The sequence below is a fragment of the Haliaeetus albicilla genome, chromosome 18 (assembly GCF_947461875.1).
Source record: "Haliaeetus albicilla chromosome 18, bHalAlb1.1, whole genome shotgun sequence".
Lineage (NCBI taxonomy): Eukaryota > Metazoa > Chordata > Aves > Accipitriformes > Accipitridae > Haliaeetus > Haliaeetus albicilla.
Genome location: NC_091500.1, coordinates 25,817,364 through 25,844,051, shown reverse-complemented (window position 1 = coordinate 25,844,051; position 26,688 = coordinate 25,817,364). Strand labels below are relative to the sequence as shown.

At 38.7% G+C, this 26,688-nt stretch overlaps 2 protein-coding genes across 4 annotated transcripts in view; one reads left to right on the top strand and one right to left on the bottom strand.

The window, feature by feature from the left end:
• The window catches only part of MCPH1 (microcephalin 1), a 130,908-nt gene that overhangs the window by 16,296 nt on the left and 87,924 nt on the right, over nucleotides 1-26,688 (bottom strand). The gene's annotated exons all lie outside the window — the stretch shown is intronic.
• ANGPT2 (angiopoietin 2) overlaps nucleotides 19,884-26,688 on the top strand; it is a 43,951-nt gene continuing 37,146 nt past the window's right edge. For both annotated transcript variants that reach the window (XM_069805943.1, XM_009922954.2), the window contains exon 1: nucleotides 19,884-20,201. In XM_069805943.1, the coding sequence (XP_069662044.1) occupies nucleotides 19,917-20,201 (285 nt within the window). In that variant the 5' untranslated portion in view covers nucleotides 19,884-19,916. The remainder of the gene's footprint in view (nucleotides 20,202-26,688) is intronic.

Genomic DNA, 26,688 nt, shown 5'->3' with positions numbered 1-26,688 from the left:
TATTACATCAAGCCCTGTTCCTATAATTTCAGTTTTTGTCCGGATTCCAACATTTTCTTTGGCAAATGTAGAAACATTCTAATTAAAGAGAAGAGAAAAACAAGCATCATTCATCATGGTAAGAATGAATGCTCAAGAGAACATCCTTACTGGTTGCTTCGTTCATTCAGTTTAATTTGGCTTTTGAAGTGCACTTAATTATGGCATGAAGTTCTCTGAGCTGAAACACAGGTAACACGGTTTTCATTAATAGTGTCTCATGAAAGCTATTAAAGGTAATAATCAATTCCCCTAATGCCATACAAACGTAATACCATCTGTGTGAAGTGATTCAAAAACATTTTTGGAACACCAGAGTACTTGAAATACTCTATTCTGTACAGCAAAATTCACCTATTATTATAACTTGCTAGATCCTTTAACATATCATTTGAAGATCTTTTTTTTTAAACAGAAATGATCCTGTGTTTTCCTCAGCATGATCTATGAGATCAGAGTAACAAGAATCCTTTACAATGCCCTCTTTCCATAATTTTCACAGTTTCTGTTAATGTTTAGATTCCAGATGAAAGACCTCTGTCTACCTCATTTGCAATTACTATGACAAAGACAACTTCCCAGGAAAAGTTAAACACCAGACCTGCAAACACAACATAACATAATTGTCTGGTTAAGTACAATACAGCCTAAATATTACAACATATATGGTTTCTTTCCTAAATTTATTTAACCGCAGAATTGGAAGTGCTGATTCACCATGGCAGAAGTTCAAACTTAAAATGACATTAAAACAGGAGTTATAATTAATCAGACAAATGCCATTTTGGACAAGTAAACTAACTATTGCTAAAAGATGTCCATGTGCACATTATATCTTTGTGGAGAGCACTGCTTCTTTTGCTTATAAAACAAAGGTAAGTTCTTAGGCAAATGCAGATAAAACCCCAGTTGGCTGCTCAGGGTTGTGTTCTAGACAAATCTGGAATGCTATAGAAGAAACATGCACTGTAAATGGTTGAAGCCAGTAGAGGATGCTGAAGACTTCTGATAACAAAAATAGCCACTACCACGTCTGCAACATCCTCCAAAGAGAGCATCAAAATAGAAGTAGTCCAGTTAAAAAAATCCTAAACTTGAGAAAAAAGAGAAAAACCCAAGAAAAAACATTGTCTAATTGCATGTCAGATGAACTAATGTGTCTCCTTCAGGCATCTCCTACAGAAGTAAGCAGCAACTAGCCCAGTCCTCGCAGCACAGGGAATATGATGGGATCACACTATGCTACTGCTTCAAGGAGGCACATCTTTTGTTTTATAAGCATGTGCTGAGCCACACCGAAAACTCAATGGGATGGGACAAACAGGGCTTTCAATTATTTATGCCATTCCTATATTATAGTTTTTCTTCTAAGCCACAATCAACTCAACTATATAATTTCACATGACAAAGGTTTGTGCAAAACTTCTTAACATCATTGTTGTTTACCTCCTTCATGTTAGCCTAAACCCAGAATTTCAATAAGAATACTCAATAAAACCTGTAGAGTTTGACCTTGCTTTGTGTTGAAACTGCAGCTCTTTCAGGCACTTAAAACTTACCTCGTTTCAGGCAGGGTATCTCTGAGGCTAAGCAAAACTTTTGGTAGACCACTGAAGTTTTAGGACAAGTTTTTCAGTTTTAACATGCTAGTGAGGATCCTTTTAAGCTGATTCTTAAATGTTTATTTCCTTTGATTTTAGGAAATTAGTATTAAACCGAATTTTTACACTTTTCCCCTGGATTGTCCAAAATGTATTAGTTTAAAAGATATTAATTAACAGCTACTGTTAAAACAGCCAACAAAATTCCACCTCATTCAGTCTACCCCTCAGGCAAACATACTCCCATTAAACTTCTCTCTCTACAATAGCTTTAAAAATAGTGATGCCATGCAGCAAAGACTATTGAAGGTCAGCAGAATCAGGCTGCCTGGAATCAGCTCCACAGGTGAAAGTTCCTCATGTCAACTATTGCCAGAGTCCTCTGCCTGAAATGAATTTGATAAAGCCTCCAGGGTGCAAATAAATCTGGTAAAATGGAATATAGGTAAAGCGTGACCTTTCAGCCAGATCAGGAAAAGAAGGATGGAAATATTCTTCTGCAGATCAAAAGGTCCCTGGGGCAGACACTATCTTTTGTTTTGGATTTGTACAATGTGTTAAGATGCAAAGTCTGGTTTTATGTTCAGTGGAAAATAATGAAGAAATACTGCCTTTATAATAGTGATATACTGACTAGCAAAGTGAGGCCCTTTTTGATTGCAGCCTCTGGGACCACCTTTAGGCAAATATTAAATAACAGTGTTTTTAAAAATTGTGAATTTAGATGATCTTTTAAATAGTTCTGATAAGTAACTTCAATACACAAGACATAAATCATTGTAAGAAAAACATGACAATGGAACTTCTTGTCTTTGAAAAAGCCTCCAAGGTCTACAACAGAATCTCATCAACACATAATAAATCACAAAACAGTAAGAACAAGAACATAAGTATGTCTATATAAAAATACATATACTTACAAGCACAATAAATCAAAAACAATGCAAAATAAATCAGCTGAATTTGGGATTTGGTTCTCCAACTATCTTATGAATAAATTTTAAAATTAATTTTTTTTTCCTGCGGTTGGAACAAAGGTACGGGACTTAGGAATCAAAGGAGCCTATTACAACTTTTATATCAGTGAAACTAAGACTAACAGGGCAGAATTGGCACAGGTTCATGGAGTATTTTCTTCATATTAGCTGTGAATTACTTCAGCCTTGATTATGGAGGACAGAATGCAGCAGTTAAGACCATACCTTAGACACGCTTATGAACGAGTCTGAGAAGAGGAGCTGTATCAGCTAAAACGTACATTCTAATGCTCTCAGGAGACGAGTAAGACTGTAACTGAGAATTACATTCAGAAAAATACCGTATCAAGTCTGTAGACCATGATCCTACACTGCAGACGCCTTGTCCTGGACTTCAGTGTCATATGCTCCTGCAAGAATGTAACTAGAGTTGCAATGCAACCTTTTGCTTATGACTCAATGAAGAAACAGAGCAAGGAATTTCTTAAAAATAAGGGAACTTTAATTAAATGACTAAGATTCAGTTTTGCTGGAACCATTGCATGACATTGTGTTTTGAGGGAGCCAGATTTATAACTAATTTATTGCCTGGATATAGTGTACTACAATTATGATAAACAAAAGCCAACAAGAGCATCTCAACAGCTGTCTCCACTAAACCCACTAGACTAGAAATTGTTCTTTTCCAACATAAGATAGCTATAAACACTCCCCACAAAGTCCTACCATCTTGTGCTTTCTTCGGCTATTCCATCTAGAACTACTGTTAAATAAATGTTAGTCCTGGTATTAAAAAAAAACCCGTGAAATGTGTCTGTGTCATATTATAATGATAAGTGCACATAATTCAACACATTTTTCCTCTTATAAAACAACATTACTTGATACGCACATTTTACTGTGCTACACAGAAGTAGTTCTTTATGATTTCACCATTTAAATAAATGGAATGTATTTTGGACTGACAGCATTTTAACCATTACAGATAAACATTGCACATAAGCTTGATTTACTGTTATGCAATAAAATATACATAAACAATTTCCTTCTCCTATAACAAGTGTGGGGATCAAGTGAGACAAAGCAGGATTTCTGAAGCTTTAGCTACATAGCTCCTGTGGGACTCCCAACAGCTTAACCAACAAAAAATCATTCATATGCAGGAGCCAGGAGGTTTTCTAGCACATGCTGGTCTCATGAAACACTTATTCTTCCACTTTGTTCATATAAGGAAGACGGAACACTAATTCTTCTGTCACTACCATCCATACGTGCAATTTAACTTTCACTCATGAAAGGTTGAACACGTGCAGAGAAATCTTTTTTACTGAAGGATAAAAGTATTTAGACAGCAGTGACTGAAAACAACCATGATTTTCTAGGCATTAGGATAACATACATTACTTACCCTAGGAAAAAATACAGAAGAGCTAAAAGCTGATTATTGTTAGCATCAAGCACTCTTGCAAAGTATACGTGACCATCTGCCAGCAAGCTTGTAATGAATCATGCAGGCAAACACAATCACAGTGTAATATCACCAGAAGAGAAAAAAAGGACAAAGGCACATAAACTTAACCAGGCTTTTGCTACCGTGGAAAAAAGACCAAAATAAAACTTCGATTGTGTTTTTATATGATAACACAGCTTCCTTAAATGCTGATTTTTCTAGAAATGAAACATTACAGTTCAGACAATAATGTAAAAGTAGAACATGTTACAATTGCAGCAAGCCAGAAATCTACCAAAAGTATATCAATAGAACAATATAAACCTCTATTTCTTCCTAGCAATGAATATTGGCTGCAGAGATGACTGGGCCTGGCTCTGTTCTGCTTAATATCTACACATTAAATTCAGCTTCCTTACTCCAGGTTTTGCTTGCTCTTCTGGTGCCTTGTTATCACAGTATTTCTCATATAAGTTTATGGAAACACATCCTAGTGTTTCTTCTCATTTAAGGATCATCTCCTCTCAAGAAACTTGGAACAAAACCCAAAAGCAAACAAACAAAAACTGCAGTTTTGGTTTATGAAATGTATTCTATGTTTATATGCTGAGAAAAGTCTGGGCTGGAATCGGCCATCCTGTCAACACTTAGCACCTTCGTTTAGCAAAAAATTTACATTCAGTCATTTTTCATTTCTATGTTAGTCCAAACCAGCTGAATGCAGAGAGGAAACTGGTGGCATACATTAAAATTACAGACAAAGTAACTGATGAAAAGGTTTTGTGACCAAAGCGTAGCAAGGCATGGGGATCCTATTAGCGAGATCTATGAGTCCATCGTGCTGTAAGCAAGGACTACAAAGAGGTAAAAAGGAATTACAGACACAGCCTGGAGAATCAGCTGTGTAGCTAAAACAGAGCTCTTTTTAGCAGCTAATTGGGGTGCTATTTGTAACTCATTACAGGACATGATCTTGTGCTCAAGTGCATAAACCTGGTACATCAGCCAGAGAAGCCACACAGGTAGGTGGGCATCCTTCCCAGAATGGGCTCCTGAGCAATAATCAGATGCATCCATAAAATCCAGCAGGTTTCTGAAACTGTTTCATCTTGGCTGTTTTGTCTGAATATGCTACGCATATCTAAATATGCTACGTACGTCTTAAAAAACATCTTTTGGATAAAGTTGGCCTTTTGACTCAGAATGCCTTTGTAAACTAACATTTAAAGGACACAGTCCACAAAAAACTTCGCTATGTCTTCCTCCTTCCAGTTTGAGCCAATTTCCCTGGTATGGAAGCAGGATGTACTTCAAGTTCTCATGTCTTCACTGGTAATAAAGGATAAAATTAGTGCCAGGCTCAACAATCTGTCTTTATTAAATAAAAATAGTCATTTGCATTCTCATCCTGAATATATAGAAGTTCCTTTCTTTCTTGTCTGTAGCAATGTATCGAATGAATATAGGGATTATTCTGAGTTTCACAGCTGTAACACAGACAACCTAACAGCAGTAGAATATTAGACAGAGAAGCAGCATACGACCTGCAGAAAGCAATGGCCTGGTAGCACCTTCTTTGACCTAGTATTCAAAGCGAGACAATGCCAGGTAGGTGGCTTCTGCCATCTCTAGTAACATGGTTAATACTGAAAACATGATAAATGAAGGTAAATATTCTCAGGATTCCTTCTGTTAGACGAGGAGTTGAAGTGCTTAGAAAAAACTCCATATGCATTAGCCTGCACATTATAAAATTTCTACCTGCAGCCACCAGAGTAAGTTTTAGTAAGTGAAACCTGTATGCAACTGTGGATTGTATTGTGCTCCTGTAGGCAGGACACCCAATTCCAATTTAATTCAGTTTTCAACAGTATCAAAGGTACTGAGAAGACTTGCTTCTCACTAGGTATAATGAACACATACATGCCAATGAAGAGGAGCTGAACAGTATTAGATGTATAAATAGATACAAGAAAAAAAGTCTCAAAAGCAACATCAAATCTGTAGACTATTATCAGTTTTTACATTCATATTTTGGAAATGTGAAGGAAAGATCTTACAATGAGACTTTCAGTGGAATTTACATGTCCAGGACTGCTAACTGAACTACCTAGAAACCAGGATTCTGGCTTCCAAAATCATGCTAAAAACAAAATTATGTTTTTTATTTATGTGCTGCCTTCTATTGCCATTTTGCAGAGTAACATTTTCATGCTTCTGTAACCATGAGGAAAAGAATTATTTCCCCTAAATTTAAACTGTTGTTTTTTTCTTAAATCTGATTAGTTCACAGTCCAGGATGTAACAGACCAAAATGGCTGAGTAACAGAAGGATTGGCAACACTGGTATGCCCTCAAACAAGGTAACATTTGTTTTTTACCTCAAAACTGTTGAGAAAATTTATAACAGCTGCACTTCAGCTTTCAAATATAACCTACTCATGCACATAACATATTAAAAGGCTCTTATGCTTTTCCATGCATATGGATCAGAGATACAGTGTTACCTAAAGATGCAAAGGGGGACATACTAGGATTTTTGAAAGACTCGAAGCCTATGCTGAGTATTACCTTTGAAAATCTGACTGTCATTCACTTAGGAACAATAAACATTTTAAAGTGTTAACCATGAAGCATTAAATAGACTAGAAAGTAGAGAATATATGACTATTCCAGCTCAGAGAAGTTGTTAAAAGTGGACCATAACAGCTGAGACCAGAGCAGAATATAAACATTAAAAACAGAATAAGGATTTAGTAACCTCTCTGGTTTTGTTCTCTTGCCTGTATCTTTTCTTTCTGCTGGGCTTGGCAGATGTCCCACATAACAGGGGATGTCCTGTATTACACAGTCAGGTCTTGTGTCCCATATGAAAAGCATATGGGGCATGGCTTTCCACATATTTTCATAGAAACCAGGCTGTTTTTCAGATGCGTAGTAAATTGGAAAAATGACACAGTGCATACATGGATAAAACCTGCATGTACAGCAGATGCAGTAGCAACTACAGTGTATTAGATGTCCACATGCAGAGCTGTTACACAGTCCCAAACTGTCCTGAATTCCAACATTTAGTATTTAGGACTCACAACTCTACTTTTATGAGAGAAGATTAACTAGGGAGGAGAAAAAAAAAAAAAAAAAGAAGACAAGATAAGAAACCTTCTTTCCCTTATTTCTAATTCTGAATACCTTAATTTCTGTTTGTCTTCCATTCATTAAAATTACTTCATTCCCCCAGCTGTAATATGGGGCAATACTTACTAAACCATCTGCCACTTCATTTTTCGGAAACAGATGCCTCATTCTGACATGGAAGAGCCAGCAATAAGATGGAATTTGATGAATGAGCATTTAATGAATTTACGAACATTGAGAAATCAATGAGAGGGAACCAAGTTTCACTTACTGTAAAGCCTGATTCTCATTTGGACCAGCCATGAAAGCCAATATTTTAACTAGTGGTGACACCTCTTGAAAATATTTCCAATTGTTTGTTTAACTAGTTGAGTGAATGTTTGGTGAGAAATCTGTATCTTTAAAAAAAAATCCTCACTGTGTAAAGTTAATGCAAATGGCAACTGGTTGAGGATTCACACGTTCTGGTTTACTTTTAAAATACATTTGTATTTCAAATAAAGACAGTTCTTGGCCACTGTTCATGTCATTAACAGCTTTAAAAGCCTTGGGCCATCCTCTGTGAGCAGACACAGGGTATCTGCAAATTATAATAATGAAGAACAGACCCACATTTTGTTTACTTCAGCAGCTTCTGACCATTGTGCATGCTAGACACATCAGAAAAAAAGTTCTGATTGATACTAGAAAAGCCTTCTAAATGAGAGGCCCACAGTTTCCCCTTAAAGCATCATTTTTTTCTTAGTCCTCCAGGCTATCAGTTTATTGAAATTGCTATCTTAAAAGTATGTGTTATTTTTCTTTATTGGGTGTACTGCAGTCTAAAATTGTGGGCCAGCAGTTAGGTAAGGGGTAGGCGAGTGCAGATTTTCCTCTACCTTATTGTAGAACCGGCAAGGTAAAATATATGAACACAAAGGAGCACGCTTCACGTAGAATAACTGTTCCAAACCAGAGGTTTTAGAAGTCAGAAAATAATCTGTCTCAAGTTACGAAAAACCAAGTGCAGTCTAATTGTGATGTAAACTTTGTGTCTTGTTATGTTGATGATGTCTATGAAGTGCATTTTTTACATTATTCATTGTAAACATGTTTAAATAAGTATTAAAAATCTGAAAACAAAAGTAGCAATTAAGCTATTGATAGTTGAGAATAATTTGTCTGGTTGTAAACATCTCAGCCAAGCAGATTCACATGTGAGCAATAATAGTCTATGAAGCACAGTCTCACTCTGCTGCTTTTAGTAATAGGACTAACTATATTCTTTTGCACACAACTGGTAGAATTAATAATATAAAATGAAGTTGTTCCACTATTGCAATGAAATCTAAACCCATAATAATTACCAATATTAAAACCACTGCTGCATTATATTGAAATAATTGTGTTTAGCAGTTTGCAGGCATTAATATTAGCTTGTCGCTGACAGTTTTAATTTCATGGCTGTGAGAAAATGCAAGAATTATTTCAAATACATTAATTATATTTTTATCATCTGAAGAGGGATATTTTTTCTATAAGCACTTTTCACATGGAGGTCCAACATAAATATTTTTCTTTCTTTCAGCAAAGTGATGAGGTTTAATGAGAGAAATTAAGAGATGAAAAAGCTCATTAGGTCACTTAATTCTTACTGCAGCCAGTACAGGATTTTTCTTCACATATTTCAGTGTTTTGCCCAGCTATATTAAATTACTCATGCAACAGGGATTCCACCACTTCTTATGAGAGGAGTTTCTACAGCCTCATAGATCTTAGCCTCAGAAAATATTTCTTTATACTCGGTATGAAATTAAAACAAAGTTTAGGCCGTGACTCCTAACCGTTTCCCTACCTGCTGTATTCCTGCCTGGAATACTTCACAGCTGGCTGAAAACTCAGTCCATTGCTAGCCCATCCTTCCTTGCCATGGGCTGCAATGGGGTTCCAGAACAGGCACTTCTTAAACATTTCAACTGATGTTTACCAAAGGTATAGTGCTCTTACCCTGGAAAAATGTGCCTACAGCATAAAAGAATTCTCTTTCCAGGCTGAATAAGCTATTTAGACCCAATTTCTTGGTGGACTGTTTTTTAATCAATTCATAGTCCAAGTGAATCTGTTAGTGAAAGAGATGAGAGTCAAAACAGTAAAGTTTGGATATAATAGTCTGAAAATTGCAATAAAATGAAAAAATACTGCTAATATACTAACAACAGCACTTTAAGTTGAGAGAAAGAAATGCATCTGAAATCTGGAATAACCATCACTTCTTTCAGTAAGTGAAACAAGAACTTTTAGCAAAAGATAAGAAATCAGATGGTTTTATCCTCAGTTCTCACCACCTTCTGCAGAAAAGTGGTTTGGAAAAGGCTCCCAGCCTTCCAGTGCCATTTACATCAGTGAGGATTTTATAGTAAGAATGAAGTCAGCATTTCTGCTGTCTAGTGAACTTCATGAAATTCATTTTGCCCAACTTGAGGTGCTTTCATCTAAGCTTGTTACTCAAGAGTCCCCTTCTGATCAACAGAAATGTCTGACGCTACAAGGAAGCTTTGGGTGACCTGATCGTTGTGTTTAATCAAAGAAGGCCACCTTGACTCCTGTCGTGGTTTAAGCCCATCTGGTAACAAAGCACCACAAAGCCGCTCGCTTACTCCTCCCCCTGGCCCTGGTGGGATGGGGAGGAGAAAATACAAAGAAAGGCTCGTGGGTTGAGACAAGGACAGGGAGGAATCACTCACCACTTATGGTCACGGGCAGAAGACAGACCCAATTTGGGGAAGAAACAAAATCAATTTCATTTACTACCAATCAAATCAAAACAGGGATAATGAGAAGTAAAACCAAACCTTAAAACACCTTCTCTCACCCTTCCCTCCTTCCCAGCTCAACCCCACTCCCAGTTTTCTCTCCCTCCTCCCCCCGGCGGCGCAGGGGGACGGGGAATGGGGGTTGGGGTCAGTTCCTCACCCCTTGTCTCTGCTGCTCCTTCCTCCTCAGGGGGAGGACTCCTCACTCGGCCCCTGCTCCACCGGGGGGTCCCTCCCACGGGAGACAGTCCTCTATGAACTTCTCAGGCATGCATCCTTTCTGCGGGCAGCAGTTCTTCACGAACAGCTCCACCGGGGGGGGGTCCCTTCCCTGGGCTGCAGTCCTCCAGGCACAGCCTGCTCCAGCGCGGGCTCCCCCCCTGGAGTCCCGGCCATCTTGGGGGGCATCCATCCCCCTGCTCCGGCGTGGGCTCCTCTCTCCCCGGGCTGCAGGTGGGCATCTGCTCCCCCGCTCCCCTCCGTGGGCTGGGGGGGGACAGCCTGCCGTCTGGTCTCCCCACGGGCTGCAGGGGCATCCCCTCCTCCCCCGCTCCTCCTCCCCTCCTTCCTCACTCCCCTCGGGATCTGCACAGGGGTTCCTCTCCCATTCCGATCCCCTCACTCACTGCAGGTTTTTTCCCCTTCTGAAATCTCTTCTCCCAGAGGCGCTCCCGCCATCGCTGATGGGCTCGGCCTGGGCCAGCGGTGGGTCCGACTTGGAGCCGGGGAAGCTTCTGGCAGCTTCTCACAGGAGCCGGCCCTGCAGCCCCTGCCCCGCTACCAAAACCCCAACACACAAACCCAAAACAACACCCTATGCAAGGATACAATCTTTATTAATATAAGAGGAAAATATTCTAAACTGGCTGAGTTAGGAGATACTCTTCTAATTGTCATGGCATCATCTAGTAAATATTGTAACTTTACTGGATGCATTTTTGTTCTTGAAAATGATACTTGAGTGGGCGAACAGGCAAAGGAAGGCAGAAATTAGTAGAATAATATTAGCTGATCATTAATTTGATGAATTAGATATAGTTATTTAAGAAAAATTCTATTCACTAGACATTGCTATTAATAACATCCCACAGGCTACAGCCAAAGCAGTAACAACTGATAATATATCATTTAACACTAAGGGTGAAGCCTTATTAGTTATTTGATCACAGGTTTGAATGAAGATACTGACTTAAAAAGCAAGTGAGAACATACAACTACAAGCAAGACCTTCAATAATCAAGATTAAACTGAAGCTAGTAAGCTAAGATTGAACTGTTTGATATGATTTGTAAGTCTAAGTCAGTCTGGCTGTGGCTAGCCTGAATGGGGATTCGCAGTCAAACAATGTAGACATCAGCAATGAGGGTCTGAATTTCCTATACATGTCTTTCTAGTGGGACAAAAGAAAGATTTTCAAATATTTGAATTTCCTCTGTGTAGTGAAACTACTAAAGTAATAATTCAGATTTAGATAAAGTGAAAGACCAGTATGAGGAGTTTCTAATTGGTTTGTGTTGGGAAGAAAATATACCATTTTAATGATAGGATACTCAGAAGAGATTTGATCTTCTGTACACATTCCACTGGAGATGGAGGATTATCTTTCTAGCAAATGATTTATTTGGATAGATAAAGAACTCAGCCAGTTACTGAGCCAGTGAGGTACTTATGTTAATATTTACACAGCAATAGGAGTTTTGCTAGATGGTTGTACGGAGGCAAGGAGTCCAAGCTCAGAGCCCTAATCTTAATACAAGTATGCAGGTAATCTTTCTCCTGTCCCATCATGGGTTCTGATGCCTCACTAACCAGCGAAAAAAATACTGTAGTTCCTTCCTTTGCTCATACAGCAGTAAGACCAACAACAGAAAGAATGCCCAGTTTTTTGTGGTAGAATCAGCAAGAGGGTGGGCGCTATTTTTGAGAACTATTACTGAACTATGTTTATTAGTATTGAAAAAAGCAAGGATTTAGCTTTATGGAGTGCAAAAATAGTTTGCAGTTGCTCTCTCCTCTTCAAATTACACATCCATAATACAGTTCAACAAATATGAATATATGAAAATATGCTGCAAATATTTTTCTTGCACTCTCCATAAAAAGGTTAGTGTATGTACTGTATTTTTTTCTTGAGGGAAACAGATGTCAGGAACTAGGTACCTTACTGTTGCCATAAATGTCCCCTCTCTCTCTGAAAGCTTTGTTTATTCCTCTTACACAGTTTCTCACTTCCTTTTCATTCTCTCTTTGACATCAGTTTATCTTTGAATTCAGATTCTTAACTTGAACATGCTCTTCGGAAGTATGACATGCTGTTATTATCAAATAAGTGTGCTATTACCAGATGAGAGAACCTTCCGCTAACCTGAATGACTGCTTACAGGAGGAAGGGTTTAAATCACATGGACTGAGGTTATTTGTAAGGCTAGATTACTGTCAACTGCTTAGACATTTAAAAAATACATTCCTTTAAACAAACGGCATATGCATTTTTCTTTAAGATGTCAGTAAGGCACATTTCTCATTTTCCAAAAGCCTTCTGGATTCTTTCAGTCTGCTGCCTTTTCACATCAACATAATAAAACGTTCACATTACACAACTAAAGTCAAAACCTTACATAAAGGTTTTAGGCTTAAATTATCCAAATGCACAAAACTGTAATTAAAAAGACATTTTTCAAAGAGCACATAAACAGTATATGAGCATGTAGAGTAAGACTATCTGTTAATTTTTTCACTGTAATTCAATAACAAAGAGTAAATATACATGTGCTATAGAAACAGTTTTTAAAAACTGGTTTTAAAGGCCTCGTTAGAGCTAGTTGCTACACATAGCATGCAAGTTATTTCATTCAGTTTCAAACCAATGGTAATCTGTTTAAAAAAGTGCTGTATTATGTTTTGCCCAGTGTAGGAGGTAGACAGGGCACAGCACTTAACGCTGTCAAAGATATTCAGCAGTCCAACTGTAAGATCCTTAACATTAGCTGTAATTTCCATGTTAGTTTTGAACTCATGCTATTTGAGTTTAAGATGTAATTACACTTGTTACCAGCTAAAGTTTGCTGTCACCACGTAACTCCGAAGAGAATGAGCACAGCCTTTAGGCACCATAGCCAAACAATATAAAAATGTTAAGGAGGAAGGACATACAGCAACTATTCTTCGTAATCCTGGGACTCACTTCCTACTTCTGTATGTGGATGATTTATCTTTCAAAGATTTAGAATAACATTCATTGTTAAAAAACAGTCACAGTGAAAGAAACTACCAGCTGTCCTACAAATAGGAACTTCATTAATGCATTGTGAGAATCTTCTTAGAAATCTGCATACATTATTTGTATAGATTACAGTTGTATAGATATTTGTGTATTCTACTTTAGATATCCCTTGAAAATTTGGATTGATAAAGGAAATCACTATAAAAGTAATGAAACAGTAAAAACGGAGAACATTTTGCATTTAAGGTGGTTTTGGAATGTGGAAATGATAATGACAGGAATTTCAAAAAATATTCATTCATGTTATCGTTGTTGCTCAAGGTGTGATACCACAAAGTCCCAATCTAAATTAACATGACCAATTATATTTTAGGTGTGGTGGCTACAACATACTAAGCTTATACACGTATAAGTATGTATATATGTAAGTATATAATTTATTTTAATGGTAATATAATTTCAGTCAAAAAGCCTTGAGCAGATGTTATATAACAAAAGTGGGATATCAAAATAAGTCTATAAGTGGAAGATATGGTCACATTAAATGTCAGATTAACTGAGAAAAGACATCCCAAGTATAACCAAGACAGTCTAAGAAAGCCAATCCAGTCAGTGCCTGCAAAGTAAGCAATGCAGCTGATATATTTGGTAGGAGAGGTGCTGAATTTAGAGCTTCCAAAAATGAAAACCAATTAGAAGCAATTAAGTAGATAGTCTGCTTGTGTGAAGCTCTGGCAGTTGTCTAACAAGTCTTATGAAAATAAAGTTGAATGTAATTTCCTAAGAGAGGCAGAACTAATACAATAAGCTTTAAAAGCAAGTCACATTTCAAGTGTTACAGAGGAACCAGACAGAATGTGTTGATAATGAGGATCACTATAGGAATTTGAGAGACATTAATAAATGCACAGCATCAAAAAAAGGAGAAAATAAATGCCAGAGGAATATAAACATAACCTGCAGATTATAGATTTAAATGCATTGAAGGATGGTGGCAGTATCAACTGTGGAAGAGAAAAAGGAGCTAGCATGCAAGCATTGCTGAGGGAAGATACTGAAGTCTGATTTTGGCCACATTATGCTTCCACTAATGGCATGACATCCACAAAAAATACCATGTACTGAAATGATGGATTGGATGCTACAAGGCAAGATGGGAACAAACAGACTGAGTCACCAAGACAGAGTGGTAACTGAAATTTTTAGGGGATCAGATTGTTGACCTCTTGTCCCATCAGCAAAAGTACAATGTGAGAATTACTGGATAAATGCCCTCCCTTGGAAGGAAGGGCACTCGAAGGAGACGTGAGGGAACGTCAGAGACAGAACATAAAGATGACTCTGAATTCACAAGATGTTACACCAGATGTTCTGAGTGATTAGAAATAAGCAGCAGCTGAGAAAGTGAGGGGAATCCTGAGATTTTTGTTAAAGAAGTCATGAGAGACCGGTGGAGAAGTTCAGACTGAATAACAAGGATAATAGGCAGATGGTGGGGAAAGGAGGAACGATTGGTAAGATATTACCATTAATTTTAGAAGTGCTAAAGGACTGAACTATGGGTCTTGATGAAAACAATTTGTTTTGCCTTATCAGAAAACATAATAATCTGGCACTCCTGCCTTTCAAAGAGAGTGTAAGATCTCAAAACAGATTAAGATTTTCAGCAGACTAAAAATCTAGTAGGTTCCAAGATCCTGTTCCCTGTTTTTTAAGTTATGAGTTCATAAGTCTTGTCCTTGTTGACATTTGTTCCTGAGAAACATGCTAAAATACTCCCAGTGAAAGAAAATATTTTGAAGCCAGCAAATGGAACTACCATAAACTAATATTAAAGTACCAGGAACCAAAGGTGGGGACTTAACATTGAGTGTCAAAATGTGAGGAATGTAAATACCAGGAATATATGAAATACTTCATTAATTTATTCCAAGTTTCAGATAATTTTTCGTCTCAGGTTTGAAGTTCCATATTCTCACACTACAGCATTTTCATTTATATACATAGATCAAATATCCCTATAAGGATGCAGCACCAAACCCTACTTGTTTACATTGTTCTGCTTTTATTTTGCACATATTTCATTACGTATTTTTCCCTTGCTAAAACAAGAAAACTGCTGAAATGAGAACTCGCTTATCTACTAAATCAACATCTTGAAAGTTTTAGGTGGCAAAGTCTGCAGATAGCGGACTAATGCCAAGTCAACATTTTCTTACATTACCTCAAAAACTTTTATGCTTCCTTTTCTATCAGAGATCTCACAAGATCTCTGTATTTGCCTGTCAAACAGAAGCTGTGCAGCTGTAAGTAAAATGATAATTGGAAAGATAATGTTAGTGGTATTCAGGCATCCCTCTCAAAGCAGCTTAGTCATATGCTGTTATGGAATAAAAACTGGATTGGCTGAGTAAGGGAATTTACTGTTTCCCAGGAAAGGAAATTGCCTGCAACACATCTGGCAAAACGTTCTAAATGTTTGGTTTTGACAAAATATACATTTCAGCTCTTCTTATAAGGTGAGTTCTGTAGAGTGAGTATCTTCTTTCTAAAAAGGGAAAGATCTAATTTGTACTTTAAATATACCAAGCCACCATTTGTTATTTTATGTCAAATACTATATACACTCCACTATAAAGCAAGCAGGAAATCACAGGCTAAGCAGCTATATTTCAGTTTGCAGAATAAATGTACCACTCCGTATCAACAGCAGAAGTAAAAGATGAAGAGAAAAAAGAACATGACAAAAACACCAGGAGGAAGCAACTGGTCTGAATTACAACTTTTTACTCAATTTCATACTGGCATATATAAGATTCCATGCCAAATTATTTACATTCCTTCCTACTTCAACATGTCTAACAATGAGATGTTCCTTCTCATAATTGACAGGAGACAGATCTTCTCTGTCATTCAGTTTTTCTGGAATAAGCCCTGCCCTGCCCTGCGAGCAGACTTGTTATTATGCCTCTGAGGCTCAGTAAAAAGGCTGTATTCAGGCATCTTCCTTCCTCCTCCTCAGTTTTCAAGGACAAAAATGTATTTAACTCGCCTTACTTTTCACACCAGTTTTCTAAATTTAGCTGTTACTACTTTCTTTCCCCCTGAACTCTGACTGGCTTTGACTCCCTGGGGAAGCAGAGAAGACCACTTCCTCCTCCACAGCTGGGAAAGCTGCTCCCAAAGGGATAGAAAGGGTGAAGGATCACAGTCAAATGCTCCAAAAGATGCACCAAATACGGCACCATCCTGTAGTGAAGGGTTAAAGGGATGTATATTTATTTTGTTGGCAAGGTGAATGCTCACTAACTTTCTTGGGCAGTGGGAAAAAGCACTTCATTAAAGCAGTCGGAGCCTGTTGGACCCAGATGGGGAAACGGCAAAATCCTCCCTCAGTTGTATGTGTGTGTGTGTGTTGGGGCTTGTATTTCAGTTATTGCCCCTACAGCCTGGAAATATCAAGGAAAAGCTGGGGAACACACTACCATGGTGAACCTCAAGGTGTTACTCCAAGAGCTAGATGAGAAGCACAGCCAAGGAGTCAACTGGTGGTGCCTGCTGCGCTGGTAAGGGTTTGCCATTAGTCATTTGTTGTCACTTCTCAGAATACCTCCACTTTCCATACCTTTTCCTGGAACTGCTGACAGCTGCCATAGCAACTGGCCATTCGTTCATTCATTCAAAAAAACCCCAACACTCCAAACTAAAAAAAAAACAACCCAAAAAACCCCAACCCCCAAAACCCCCAAACCACAAAAAACCCCAACCCAGCCAAAAAAACCCAGTAAAAGGTGAACTAGTTTCTCTTTCCAGTATTCATACAACCACAGTTCTCCCTAGTGGAGGTCCAAGATACAGCAAGCCTTGTCAGGCAGCCTCCAAGTTCAGTTTTTGTTCCTGGCCCCATTACGGCTCAATGGCCTCCCAGGGTCACGCGTGGGCCTTTTCTAAAGGAAACCAGACTCCAGTTCAAACCTTTAGAGACACTCCAGACTCTCCTCAAAACCCCAGCAAAACCGAGCTGCCAGATTACGTTGGTGATCTGGCTCACTGGTGTGGCATACAGGTGGCAAGCTTCATAGCACTTCAAAAACTATTGATTTAATCAAGCCTCTCATGGAGATCCTGTCTAATGAATTCTTCGCATCCCTTAAATCTTGTCTTTTTATATACGTACAGTCCCTTGAGTAGAGGTCTAATGATTAAAACGAAAACTACAAAGACTACACTGGTCAGGCTCACCTTTACCTTTAATATATAACTAAAGAATTAAAAAAATCCATGCAAATGTACTCAGAAAAAATTAAGATTATCCTCCAGTTCTTTCTCATTAGGAGGCAGATACTTTCAAGGCTGGAGCAATCTTACTTTTGGCACTACTCTATTGAGGGCCCTGTATTTTTGGGGCTAGCTGTGAGAGCAAAAGCAAGCAGGGCACAGACCGATTTAAAGACAAGTACAAGTCATAATAGGAAGTTCTTATTTAATTTAGCAAATTAATTAAAAATACTCCAATAACAGAAAATACTGAATTTGAATGTCTGGTTAGATACCCAGAAAAGCTTCACACAGTCTAGTGTATAAATCTAAACCTACATGCTGTCTTCACTGGATAATAGCAGGTTTCTCAACTACCTTGCAAAAGACTGTTATTCACATGGAATTAAACAGTCTTTCCAAGACTTCAATACATCAAAAAGTAGAAATCAGTATCCAAAAAGCTTTTGAAATTTCATTAACAATGCAGGTAGTCGTCGCATTAACTTGCTTTGCTATTGCAATACAAAGTTGAAGGGATGGAGAATGCATAATTTATATGCCAAACCCTCCAAATATGTACATTTTGTAGCATATAATCTTGACTGTATCCCAAGTTACAAACTTATTCCTCCATTTCCTCTGGCTGGAAGGATGAACAATGGCAGATGAATACTCCACAGGGAAAAAAAAATCTGACAAATTAGTTCCACAGGTCAAAGTCCAAGTATAATTAGAATCTTTCTGGAAGTCTCCAGAATTGAATTCTAGAGATTTTCCTTTCTGGAGGTAACTATGTAGTATGTAAAGAAGTCCCAACAGCTTCCAACAATGTAAGGCATGCATTTTAGCTGCTACAACTATTTTTGACAGCCCCTGAGCACAAGTTCCACAATTGTAAAAAGTAAAAGCCACACTCTATGAAATACAGCAAGTTGTATAAGAAAGTCTGTCCTAAGAGATCCCGAGGCACGCTGGGATTTTCCTCGTGGAAGAGAAACTTTGGTCTGTAATTCATGTTAGTTTGCCTAGTGTGGTATTCCCTTTGTTTATTTTAATTAAGAAAAATCTATAGCTTCCAGATCCAGACCTAGCAAAACTCTCAGGCAGTTTGTCTTCAGGAGTCAGCATCTTAGCGTGCTGGTTTCAAGAAGACATTTTCTAAAACAGAGGAGTAATCTTTTCCAAAATTTCAGTGGAAGCAACTCTTTCCCAGGCTTTGGTAAGTTAGTTGGTTAGTAATTTTCCGCTTTTTCAAGCTCACCGATCATTGCAGAGAACATGGGAGCGGGAAGCAGGGGGAAGCTCCTTTTTACTCTTACATATATGTTTCAAATACTTACTTTATTGGAGTTTCCCTCACCTTTTACAGGTGTTTCCCACTTCCAAGGGCACAGAATTGGGCTAGCAAGAGCTGATGGGGTAACTGCTCTTCAGCCATGCCGTTTCCTGGGGCATGCCTTACTGCCACTGCCTCTGGATAGTTATTGCCTCTTCCACTCCCAGCTGACTTGTGATTTGTAACTCTTGTTAAGCTTAGCACTTCCAAAGTTAGCCATTTAATACAGACCAAAAAAGCCTTAAAAAAAAAAAAGCTTGAAAACAGTTAACTCTTGAAAGGCATGCCAGAAAAAGAGTATTCGTCTCAGAGATTCAGTAAAACACAAAGTCTGTGTTCAGCTGAAAACTTTTAATTAACCCCCTCTCTTGTTCTCTCTGCAAGGACATGCCCAAGCCTGCTTTTGTACGCTTAGGACAGGGTCTTTTGCTGTAATTACACAATGCGTTGAACACAAACGAAATTACATCTTGGTCCAGCACGTTTAAAAAAAAAAAAAATTTTTTTTAAGAGGAACAAGCAAGCCCAGGAACTTGGTTTTTTGGGGGGATGGAGAGTGTTGAAAAAGGATTACCGCCACGAATAATTTAGCAGCCTAGTCGGAGGCTGTCGGAACTGATTGCTCTGTCTAGGAAATTCTCAATTAGAGCCGTGCTGCTGGAATTCACCGGGCTCCCCCCGCCCCCCCGGGCTGTCCCGTCCCCCCGCACCGCTCCGCGCTGGCGGAGCCGGGGGGGAGGCGGAGCAGCCCCCCTCCCCAAGCCTGCCCGCTCTTCTCAACTTCTGCTAGGAGGGGAGGGAAGCGGCTGAGCGGGGAGGGAGCAGCAAAAAAAAAAAAAAAAAAAAAAAAAAGAACCTCACGCCTGGGGGGGGGCCGGGCGGGGCCGCGTCCCTCAGCCGGGGGTTTGTCCTTCCCGCATCTGACAGCTCGGGGCACGGCGGCCGGGGGGGAGAAGCCGGTTCGTCTGCAGTTTGGCAGCAGGACAGTCCCGTTGTCCCCCCCCCTCCATGGCAGCCGGGCGCTCCCTCCCCGCGACCGCTCACTAAGGGCCGGGCACGGCGGAGCTCTCGGGGCTGCTGGGGCTCCCGGCGGAATTAAAATGCAGCTGACCGCCTACTTCTTCTGGGGCTGCGGCGTCTTCCTAGCTTCGGGATACAACTCCTTCAGCAAGAGCATGGAGGCGATAGGCAAGAAGCAGTACCAGGTCCAGCACGGGGCGTGCAGCTACACCTTCCTCCTGCCCGAGACCGAGAACTGCCGCCCCGCCGCCTCCTTCGTGTCCAACGCGGTGCAGAGGGATGCGCCCCTGGACTACGACGACTCGGTTCAGAGGCTGCAGCTGCTCGAGAACATCATGGAGAACAACACTCAGTGGCTGATGAAGGTAGGAGAATGCCGTTTCTATCCCCGAAATCTCGTTCGCGACATCCCGTCATCAACTTCATTCCGTTGTTCTTTTTTTTTCAATTCTGACAGTTCCTAAACTCACAAAACGCGTCCTCTAGCTGAGCCAAATTTCCGAATTGCCTATCAACCAAAAAAAGTTGTTTTGCAGCCTGAGGACACGATTTTACTGACGAGAAAGGGACAGAGAACTGCACAGCTCGTGCTTTAAAGTTTGTCATTACATCTGAGCTGCTTGGACAAATAGTAATTACACACGCAGGCAGACTGCGAGCATGTCTGAAATTTCCGACGTGAAAGAACCAGCTACTAATTTTATAACTGACAGGGGCTATTTTAGCTCTGTTTAAAGACTGCAGAATGTACCTTTTTCTGAGGCATGTGGGAAAGATGTTATCTGAAAGAGGATTTCAAAACCTGCATGCAGAAATTAACGTACTAAGCCCCACTGGTAAAGAATTGTAATTCTAAGCAAAGACTGCCAGCCTGACTTGTACTGAAATTAGCCTAGTGAAGTGATAGAATTTCAAGAAAGTTCATTAGCGGATATCCTTTGCATCCTGTAACATTTCCACTCAAACATACAATATTCGAGGGAAAAATATTCTGGAAAAGGTGTTGCAGATGCCACGTAGCTTCCTTTAATGCAACTCCACTGCAACTAAGGGAAAATGACATGTTTATTGCCAAAGTGGCAACATTTGTAAAGTTAGACCTGAAACAGCAGAAAAAAATTTCATACCGCATATATTCTTCATATCACTGGGGAATAAACCTGATCACTAGTCCACATTTTTATAGAAACTCATTTGATTCTAAATGCTATACAGTTCAATGGATTTTGATTTAATCAACCTTTATTTCACGGGTACCTGAAAAAGTGTGATAGTATAGTTTAATTGCATAGCAAATTTACGAGTGTTTATGTTTCATACCAAGATGCCTATCTTCCTAGCAATAAATATTTTGAGGATGTAACTGAGCTGTTGACACAGTATCTCCAAGTAAGTGTTCCAGTGATGTCATAAGGGTTTTTTTTCATAAAGAAAGACGTATTTGTGGCGAACAGAGAGAATTCACAATTCTCTACAATGAGTAGCCACGTCTTACACGACTATAAAATAATTTTGCATGAGGGCTCACTTCTCTCATCGCCTACAAAGTTACAGAACTAGCATGATACAACCAAAGAAACCTGCCAGGGAATTTGTGTAAGAAAGAGAAGTCACACTTCAAAGCAGAAAGCATAGTGTTTTCATCTACCTGAAAATGAACCTTGAAGCTTAAATCCAAAATGCATACACTTCAAGGCTGCCATGTGGGCCTCTAATCTGTCTTTATAGGTTTAGGATGCTTAATTTAGACAACCCAGTGTCAGTTCAGTACCTTTTGTTTTTTTAATCTCACAGGCAAACATCCTTCCCTCCACATACTTACTCACCTTTCTACTTAGTAATTTACAGTCCTCACTATTGTAATGTTAGGACCAACATTAACAGATGTGCAATGCAGGATGAAAAACACACAAAGCAAAACAGTCTAATCTACCCAGCTGCTAAGCAATTTCCTAACATAAATAGTAAAATCACACACAAGACTCCAGTGCTAAATGCCCCTTACGTAGGCAAACACAGTATCGTAAGTGGCATCAGGTAAACAGAAACCAGTAAGCAAATTCCAGCACCCTTATTTAGTAAAAACTATGCTTTTTCCTGTTAGTCCCTGGGAAATCAGTTACAAGAGGAATAGGATAAGTATATCTAACCCATTCTTTGGGGGATCAAAAGGCAGATTCTGTTTTACAAGACAGAGAAATGTTTCTCTTATTTGAGCAAAGAGTTCCAAATAAGATGCTTTAGATTAGCCTGATTTTTTTCTGGCTGTTCCACAGCTAAACATCCTGTAAAATATCTGCTGTTTGCCTTTTTCACTATTTTAACACCTGCTTTTTATGTCATCCGTTTTGTTCACAAAGAGACTCCAACAAAAGTAGCTTTTCCTCAGATTTGCTTTGCTAGAGACACCTGGTCTGCAAGTGAAGATGAAAAGCAAACAATAACCTTTAAAGTTGCTTACAGAGTTTACTTGCTGTTTTTTTAAGGTCACTAATACACATTCCAAGGTTCATATTTCAACTTAACCAAAATATAATGCTAGATTAGTCAAGGCAGGGCAAAATAAAATTGTTCACTTAAGTCTTTATACTGTATCGAAAGTGTAATATAAGATAAATTTTAAAAATAACCTGACATTAACGTCTCAGCAATTGGAGAAAAACCTGCTTTGGGTCTTGCTTTTTAAAAAGTTATTTTTGCTCATTTAAGAGGCAGCACCTGTTTTGTTTTGAAGTTGTGTAAAAAAAATACATTACAAACTTCTGGTGTGAATTATCCTTTAAACATTGCTCCTGAAGTTCTGCACATCCCAAAACATTTTTACACTCCTCCCCCCCCTCCTGCCTTTAATCCATCAACTAAAGGAAACATTCTGTTTCTGAATGAACGCTGGGCTGTATGAATGGAACAGCATGGGAAGTGTGCGCTTCATCTAGTTAATGGACAAACACAATAGGAAGAAAATGAGTTACGTAGGTCCAGGTTCTTTTTTGATCTGCTCCTGCATAGAGAGCAGCAGACTTTGTTCTACAATTGCTACAAATTGCTGCTTCATGAAAACACAGGTTTTTTGGTCTGAACTGCATTAATGCCTTATGCCACTACTGTATGTACCATACCTAAAACTGGAGAATGTCTCTTCAAAAGTAGATTATGTTTAAGCGTTCAGATGACATACCAGAACGAACCACTATTCCACCTCACCCAGTGTTTAGCAGGAAGCCAGTAAGCGATGCGGTAGAGCAAGGGCCAAAACCCTAGATCAACTGTGCAGCAATATACCTGAAATGAACTTTCTCCTTGGACTTTCCCTAGCTTGGTGTCAATTTGTACATTGAAGTGTGAGATTTTTTTCTAATGCAGTGTGTGGGCAGGGAGAAAAAAACCTCTCAATAATAAGATTTTCAATTAATTTGAGAGGATAGCAGATTGGTATACAGCTGAGATACAAGACTGGAAATTTTAAATGTAGACATGTATGCTGGCTGTTATACTTTGGAATTTTTTTATATAAAAACAACATCAGGTTTTCGGATATTCCTAGAAGACAGGCAATTCCCTTAAGTTCCACAGTTAAAGAAATCTCCATCTGAATTAGTGGCAGCTTTACCATTTGGATCACAGCATTTCTACTCAAGGAACTGCATTTTTTCAGGTATTAAGACATTGAAATAACTGAATGCTGACTTTAATTCACTTCTCGGTACATAAACTAGATCCTATGATTCAGGAGATACGACTGTATCCAAAGCAATAGTGTAAAAGAAGGGGGTCTTATTTTCTTAGTCTTTCCTGTTATAAACAGCTGAAAACAATGTATGATCAAATGCATTATAGCATATGGAATATAGGTAATTTATTTGTAGTTTATCAGCAGATCAAAAGACTAGGAAATAAAAGTCTGTGCCAGGAGTCAACATTTAAACCTAAGTCCAGAACTTCATCCTGAACCATCCCAGCAGACTAGGAGGGGGACACTTTGCTAATAGAGAGGCAGTATTTTTGGATACTCTGAACTGAGATTTGTTTTTCCTTGTCATGATATCCTGCAAGCTAAAAACCCTTTGTCGCTTTGAAACACATTTCTTCCCCAAGCACAACAAAATCAGAGTTTTAAGATGAATGGGAATGAATTCTTGTAATGTTTGATGAGTAATTACCAATGAGAGGTTGTAAGTATTGTCATACTTGTACTGAACTTCATATCTCAAATAAGAAAAGATATTCTGACATGCCGTCATCCAAAACCATCTGCATACAATGGACAAGGACAACTACATTGTACAGTGTTGGATTTTGAAGTACGCAAGAGATTATTCTGACTCTGAATCAAGAGCTGCATTCCTTTCCTAAGTAATGCATCTGTTTTCACTTATTGTGAAAAGTGCTTGTTTTTGTCTATCAACTATGTATTTGCAAAGCAAAAGAGTACTGGCAGGACCCAAAAGAAAATACTTTTTTACTTTCAGATTAGTACATGTTACCAGATAAAGTTTACACGCTGCTTTAAATGATATGACGATGCAGCTTATTGTTACATCTGCTGTAGGTGAATTTCTGTGGAGGGATTTGAAATGACACTTTTGCATGTGTTTAAAAACTATGTTGTAAAGACTATTCCTGCATCACTCCACAAATACCAAATTGGTGATACAGGTATGAAATTGTACAAAATCAACAAGGAAGAATAGAGATTTTCTAGGACAGATCTACAAGATCTGAAGTTGAGAGCTCGCCATCTCCAAGATGTTATCAGTAAAAAATGTGAGAAACAGAGGCTTGTTTTACTGAACCAGTCTCTTACTAGCATTCAAGATATATTTTCCTGTGCTCTCTTTGTTATCACTATGATCAGAAACTTACCGTCTTTGGTCCAAACAGCAAATTGGGAGACTTTCTCCATTAATTATTGACATCAAGTGCTTTATTTTCCTTCTTTTTTCTCTTTTCTTCAAGTGCACATATAGGAAATGAGCCTGGAGATGCTTGAATTGACAGTTTCCAGTCCTTTTTGTTTGCATACCCACTTTACATATAAATCTTAACAGCATAACCTTTAGAATATCTTAGAAAATTTGCAGAGCAACTAAGGTTCAGAATGATGTTTCTTTTACAGACAGTTGTCTTCTCACTGCTCCTTTTTTTGTTGTTAATTATGAACAAATTCGATAACATGCAACTCCCCATAATTTACCGGGGGAAACAACTGATATAATTTGCTGGATTCCTAGTCACAAGAAACAAGCTATGATGGTATGTATTGCTTAGAACGGAATTTTGCCTAGAAGACACAGATACCCATTTCCAACCTTCAAATTATGATATCTGGTATCTTCAGTGATTATCATACTGTCCTTTTCATACTATAGTATTTGTGCTTTTGAAAATATACCACATGATACATTATTTGATTTACAATACTTCTTACAGTAAACTAAGGCAGCTTAGTAAACCACTATTTATTTAACAACCTTTTACATACTTTAACGCAAGAACTGCCTGTTGTATCTGTTATTTCATGGGATTTTACATAGCTTTGGCTGAAAGCCAGGATGGGAGCAATGTAAGACTGTCTTCCTCTACCATTACCATTATTATAGGGCTAGACGTGCAAAATGCTGCCAACTGATTTAGAAGACACAGTGTCAGACATTAGATTACGGTCTACAACCAGAGAGGTGCCTCTCTCAGATCCTTCTCTGGAGCTTAGCAAACCCAGAGTTTCATCAGGTAACTCAGTCTACCTTAATTAGCTCCCTGGAGTAAGTTCAGTCTGTCTCTTCAGCCTGGAAGAGAGAGAAATAGAGGAATGGAAAACTTTAAAGAAATCTTCCTTGAAGAGGCAGATTTATCAGCATTGCTGAAGAAGTTGCAAAAGCTAGCATGCTGCACGGCCCTCATCCTGGCATACCACTTTGGCACTGAAGTTTGTAAGCCTCAGAATCAAGAGACAATAGATAGAAAGTAGGAATGTGGACTAGGCTGCAAATATGACACAAATATACAGATAAACATTATGCTTCCCACTTGTTAAAACAGCTTAGGTACAAGAGTCAAATCAGGACTGGTAGCCTTTCCATAGAGTTTGGTGTCTCCCCATTCCCATATCCTGACAGAATCACAGAATGGGACCTTCAAAGCTCATCTTATTCCAACCCCCCTGCCATGGGCAGGGACATCTTCCACTAGACCAGGTTGCTCAAAGTCCCATCCAACTTGACCTTGAACACTTCCAAAGATGGGGCATCTACAACCTCTCTGGGCAACCTCTTCCAATATCTCACCACCCTTATGGTAAAAAAATTCTTCCTGGAACAGAAGATGCAAGTTGTACTTCAGAGAGAAAAAAGGGTTCTGGCATCTAGTTAGCAACAAGGTACTGATGGGAGCCTTAAAGATACCTGTACAGACTGCAGAAGAAGTGGGAGAAGATGGCTCTTGAATAAAAAAAATATTTAATGAATGTTCTAGTATATGAAACAGGGATGTCACACAGAGAAAATATTTTGGTAGTCCAAATGCACCCTAGGAAATCTCTCACAGGTAATAACAGCTACACCATTGAGAAGACCATTTGTCAGTGGACCATAAGTATCAATACAACCTTCCAGAAAAGGAGAGTTTCTGTGGCACTGAATAAGAAGTTTCAGAAATAAGCACAGACAATTTTATCTGCCATTTTATTCTTTAAATTTCTCAGAATAGCCAAGTATAAATTACAGGTGAAAAAAATATTAGGAGCATCTGGGGAAAAAAAAAGTACGGCACAGTAATTTAATACTTAGAAATGCCTTAGAGATATGGCACATTCCACAGTGGAACAAATTAAACCAAATAACCTCACACATATAC